Source organism: Pinus tabuliformis, chromosome 9 (assembly GCF_031772625.1).
Source record: "Pinus tabuliformis cultivar Carrire ecotype Pingquan chromosome 9, CPIR1, whole genome shotgun sequence".
Lineage (NCBI taxonomy): Eukaryota > Viridiplantae > Streptophyta > Pinopsida > Pinales > Pinaceae > Pinus > Pinus tabuliformis.
The window spans coordinates 1,944,156,133-1,944,160,935 of record NC_142307.1 but is presented as its reverse complement, the minus strand read 5'-3'; the positions used below and the strand labels follow the sequence as shown (position 1 = coordinate 1,944,160,935).

Genomic DNA, 4,803 nt, shown 5'->3' with positions numbered 1-4,803 from the left:
TTAAAATAATAATAATAATAATATGTCGAGAAATTTGCTTGTCAAATTTTGGTTTGTGCTATTTAAAATGGATTTTTGACGACATATATGGCATCATCATAAACACCTTGAAAAACCTTAGTACGTAAATTGTGGAGAATTCACAACTCAAATTTATAATTCCAACAAATTTCTCATTCTAACAAATTAAACCCAAAAATAAACTAAAACACCTTCCGAATGTGAAACACATCAATATTAAACTTTTGATCCATGCATAGGATTGTCCCCACAATCAAGATAAGTTCACGGGACTTAGTAGTTAAACTCTTGTTCACCACCATAATAATTCAAGTTTTCAAACCTCCAGAAAAGCAACTAGACCTAACTATATGGACTAAATTGGACACTATCACCTATTAGTTATTAAATATTATGATTCATCTATTAATTATTAATAAAATATATATATATTTCAAATTAAACATGCTTACTTAAATAATTAAAAAATTAAATAATAATATGTTGAGAAATTTGTTCATTAAATTTTGGTTGGTTTGTATTATTTAAACTAGGTTTTAGATTACATATATAGAATCAGCACCATAATAAACACCCCGAATAACTTAAATGTGTTTAAATCGTGGAGAATTGAAAACTCAAATTTGTCACTCTAACAAATTTCTCATTTTAACGAATTAAACCCAAAAATAAACCAAAAACCCTAAGAAATCTGGAACACCATAAAGTTGTGAAGTCATAAAGTTGCAAAGTCAATGTTCAACTTCACAACTGATGCACGGATTGTCCCGCAATCAAGTTAAGTTCAAGGGACTGAGTCGTTAATATCTGGTTCGCCACCATAATAATTCAAGTTTTCAAACCTGGAGATAAGCAACCAGCCTTAACTATATGGACCAAATGGGACACTCATACGTACCAGTCAGAACTTTATCGCCATGGCATTACATAGATTACAGTATCCTTATTAAAAATGGTATTACCAGTCTACATCGAAATACTCCAGTGAGTGTGACCACTCGATTCAATTGATAAGACTGTTACATATGATTGCGAAATCCAAACGGTTGAAAAAAATACACATGAAATCACCAACAGTATGCAGCAAATGCTCGGCCATTTCACACATAAAAATTGTGCAGGTTGTAACTTATCAGGTCGCTGCCCTTTTCAACTTCGTTGCGTCCACTCTGATCCTGGATTCTATGCAGGGTGCAAATTTTAGCAGAAATTTCACTCTTCTCTGATTCCATTTTCGCTGATTCCGCTGTTTTAAACAATAAGAGAATTGGGTTGATCCACATGTATTATTTGTGTTAATAAAAGCTAATTCATTGAACTCTCAGAAATTGCAATGTGTTCTCAGCCACTTACATGGACATCATTACAGCATAGCAAACCTCCGCACCTTAATTGATCTTCTCGTTTCCTGTAGGCCCAGATGAGAAATGGTATAACATTTTAATATTCTAAACACAATCCAATGAAATGGCATTACTGCAACTGATAAGTACAGATTTATTTTGATTTTTCAGGACGAAAAAGCATAATTGAATTTATATAAGAAATATAAACATAGCATATATGTACAAAGACATAAGAGGATATCTGACTCATATAGATCAAACTAAGCAAAGGGATGGCGAGATCTTGCCACAAAAAAACAAGCAAGAGCCATACAGATGGCCATCAACAAAGCATGCCAGAAAAAAATTCTGACAGCCATGAGAGATATATGTCTATAATATTCTAACTGAGCAAAAAGAAGACGAGATCTAGCCGCAAAGCCAAAAGAGACCATACAATCGGCCACCAACAAAAAGCCATCCCGAGAGCAGATATACAGACATCAAGCCTGGAGAACCTGCGACCACTGGAAACAGCATCATACTGAGAAACAGCATAATATAGAAGTCTAAGACCATCAACATCTGGAGAGACAGCAGAACTGAAGGGAAACAAAACCAAAAGATAAATGAGAAGATCAAAACCGAAGCAAAGGAAAGGTTAAAAGTCAAGAGGAAAGAAGCCCTGTATGGAGAAAATTTTCCCTTCATGAGAAACCTACAAAGACCATAAACCTGGAACCGCCTGAAGGCCCTTTTTTGATAAAACATCTGTCTGCTGATTTAGAGCCTTGTTGATGTGATGAATGGAGGCTCCCTCTGATCTATTCCATAAGAATTTGATCCTGTCTAACCACCCAACGAGCTGAGGCTTAATAATGTTATTCTTACCTAGCACACAATCCACCATGACCTTCGAATCTCCAAAGATGGAGACATCCTGTAGATTAAGAAAGAGACAGAAATTTAGAAGGCCACCAAGGGCCATCGCCTCAGCTTTGCTGTTGGATCCTCTCCCCCCATTCCAGTGAATGAGAAATTGGCTATTTTCATTTGCCCAGATGATAACCCCACAGCCACATTGACCTCTCTGTTCAGCTCCATCGAAAAAAGCCCTTGGCATAGACGACATCTTCTGAGGGATCTCATTACCATTATGTTTCATCTGCTTGGAAAGGCTCTGCGGGATTGATTCATAGATGGAAGTAATGATGGAGAAGATTTCCAGAAAAGGGGATGCATTGTTATTGAAAATAAAATTATTGCGCCACTTCCAAATACTCCAAAAAGTAATGATGAAAACTGATCTCCATGACTTTTTTTTAATACTACACCATAAAAACGCTTCTAAAATAGAGATGTGAGACATATGCTGGATTCCATAGCATTCCTCCAGCAATTTCCAAAGTTGTCGGGATATCTTGCAATCTAGAAAAAGGTGGAAGCTGTTTTCCTCTGCAAACCTGCAAATGGGGCAAACACCAAGACCCTGCCATCCACGTTTCCTTAAGTTTTCCCAAGAGAGATTTCTATTGTGGAAAGACAACCATGAGAAAAGAATCATTTTTGAAGGGCAGCCAGATTTCCAAAAGATGTGCGGGAATGAAGGCCTGAGTTGAGGTTGCTTTAAGCTGATCAAGTCTTGATAAACATCTTTTACATGAATGGAAGATAACCCTTTTGAGTTTCTCCACATGAGGCAGTCTTGTTCCTCCGAGCGAAAAATTCCACAATTTCTGAGACGAATTCTGATATGATCCCATTGGATAGCAATATCAACCGTCATCCCCAGACTTTCAGCTTCCTTCCAGAGAGGGATCGGACCCTGCCAACCTGCTATTACGTTGTCCCAATAAAACAAACCTTTCCTGTGAAGAAAACTCAGTAATGGATTAGGTACATCGATCACCTCAGCACCACTCATAAAATGATCTCTCCCAATGAGAATTCTTTTTCCGGATTGGAATCGCCAGGTTAAATTTTCCAGGGAAATTTTTTCGATATTTCGGAGGCTTAACCAAATTGGAGACCCTATTGAAGAGCTGATCCTTTCTTTTCTGAGCCAGAATGGCAGATCCTTCCTGCTCAAGTATTTCTTTCGAACTATGTTGCTCCAAGGGCCATTTTCGAAGATGCCTCTCCACAGGGTTTTACACAGCAAAGCCCTTCCGAAATTTCTCAAGTCTAAAAGCCCCCAACCTCCGCTGCACTTCGGCATGGAGATATTGGATAATTTTGAGAGATGATATTTCTTTCTTCCGGCTTGACCGCCCCAAATGAAATTTTCCGTAAGCTTGTTCATTGACTGAATTATGCTCACTGGGAGGAAATATAAATGAGCCCAGTATACTACAAGTTGGTTTAACACCGATTGAGCGAGGATCACTCTTCCTGCAAGTGAAAGGCACCTGAATTGCCAAGCCGATATCCTCTTGTAATATCTATCTATGATCCACAACCAGTCCGCCTTTTTGTAACCATAAGCTTTTAACTGAAAGCCCAAATATTTTATTCCGAGACTGATAGATTGAGCTTTAATTCCAAAGAGAGCCGATAACCATTCAACCTCGACCTGGCATATATCATTATGGAAGATGACTGACTTTGCATTATTTATTTGAAGACCTATTGCCCTTTGAAAATTTTTTAGAATTTCATAGAAACATAACCATGTGAGTCTGCACAGAATTCCGAACATTATAATATCATCAACAAATAGATTATGAGAGATCGAAATGCTCCTGCAAATTTTTAGCGGATGACATCTGAATTCCTTTACGGCCTTGTTGATATGGAGGCTGAGAGTATTCATCGCCAGTATGAATAAAAGCGGGGATAAGGGGCATCCTTGACGGAGACCTCTGGAGGCAGGGAAAAAAGAAGAAGGGATCCCATTAATGATCACCGCATAATTCACCTTCTCGACGCATGCCATTATCCAGTTTGTCATGCTAGCTCTTAAGCCAACCTTTGCAAGTAAACACCTTAGGAATCCCCAGTCGAGGCAGTCGTATGCCTTGCGAAGGTCGATCTTGAGAATGATTGCATCCCTTTTTTGGAGTGAATAGCAAATAGACCTTCCTGTGTACTTGCCACCGCATCTTGAATGTTCCTCCCTTTAAGAAAAGCGTGCCGATCTTTTGTTATGTATTTGGACAATGTTTCTTTTATTCTCTCTGCAATAACCTTTGCAATAATTTTGCAAGAAATATTAGGAAGTCCATGAATGACTCCGTGTTTTCTTTCTTTGGAATGAGCGCTATGTTGGTGGAAGCGGTCTTTGGATTGATACTGCCCGACGTTCTTGAACCTTCTATCATTTTTAACAGGTCAGCGTTGAAGAGGTCAAAGAAGTGATCAAGAAACTCTATTGTCCAACCATCCGGCGCTGGACATTTATCTCTTTTAAAAGATTTCATAGTTCTTAGCAATTCCTCCTCAGAAACTGGCTAAAAAA

The 4,803-nt window shown here is 38.2% G+C and overlaps 1 protein-coding gene across 1 annotated transcript; it reads right to left on the bottom strand.

Annotated features, from left to right (window-relative positions):
- Positions 1-1,153: 1,153 nt before the first annotated feature.
- Positions 1,154-4,281, bottom strand: LOC149156749 (uncharacterized). The gene is made up of 4 exons (XM_089444853.1): positions 2,082-4,281; positions 1,804-1,948; positions 1,375-1,429; positions 1,154-1,267 (listed from the first exon to the last, which is right to left on the bottom strand). The coding sequence occupies exons 1-4, from the start codon at positions 4,279-4,281 to the stop codon at positions 1,154-1,156; spliced, it is 2,514 nt and encodes an 837-aa protein (XP_089300979.1).
- Positions 4,282-4,803: the final 522 nt, after the last annotated feature.

What these genes read in the sequence shown, in the direction of transcription:
- LOC149156749 (XM_089444853.1), bottom strand. Translation starts at nt 4,281, where the DNA reads ATGGCATGCGTCGAGAAGGTGAATTATGCGGTGATCATTAATGGGATC. An exon ending in GGGCCTTCAGGCGGTTCCAG is followed by an intron (nt 1,949 to 2,081) that starts GTTTATGGTCTT and finishes GTTTCCCTTCAG; the next exon opens with TTCTGCTGTCTCTCCAGATG. An exon ending in TATGCTGTAATGATGTCCAT is followed by an intron (nt 1,268 to 1,374) that starts GTAAGTGGCTGA and finishes TGTTTAAAACAG; the next exon opens with CGGAATCAGCGAAAATGGAA.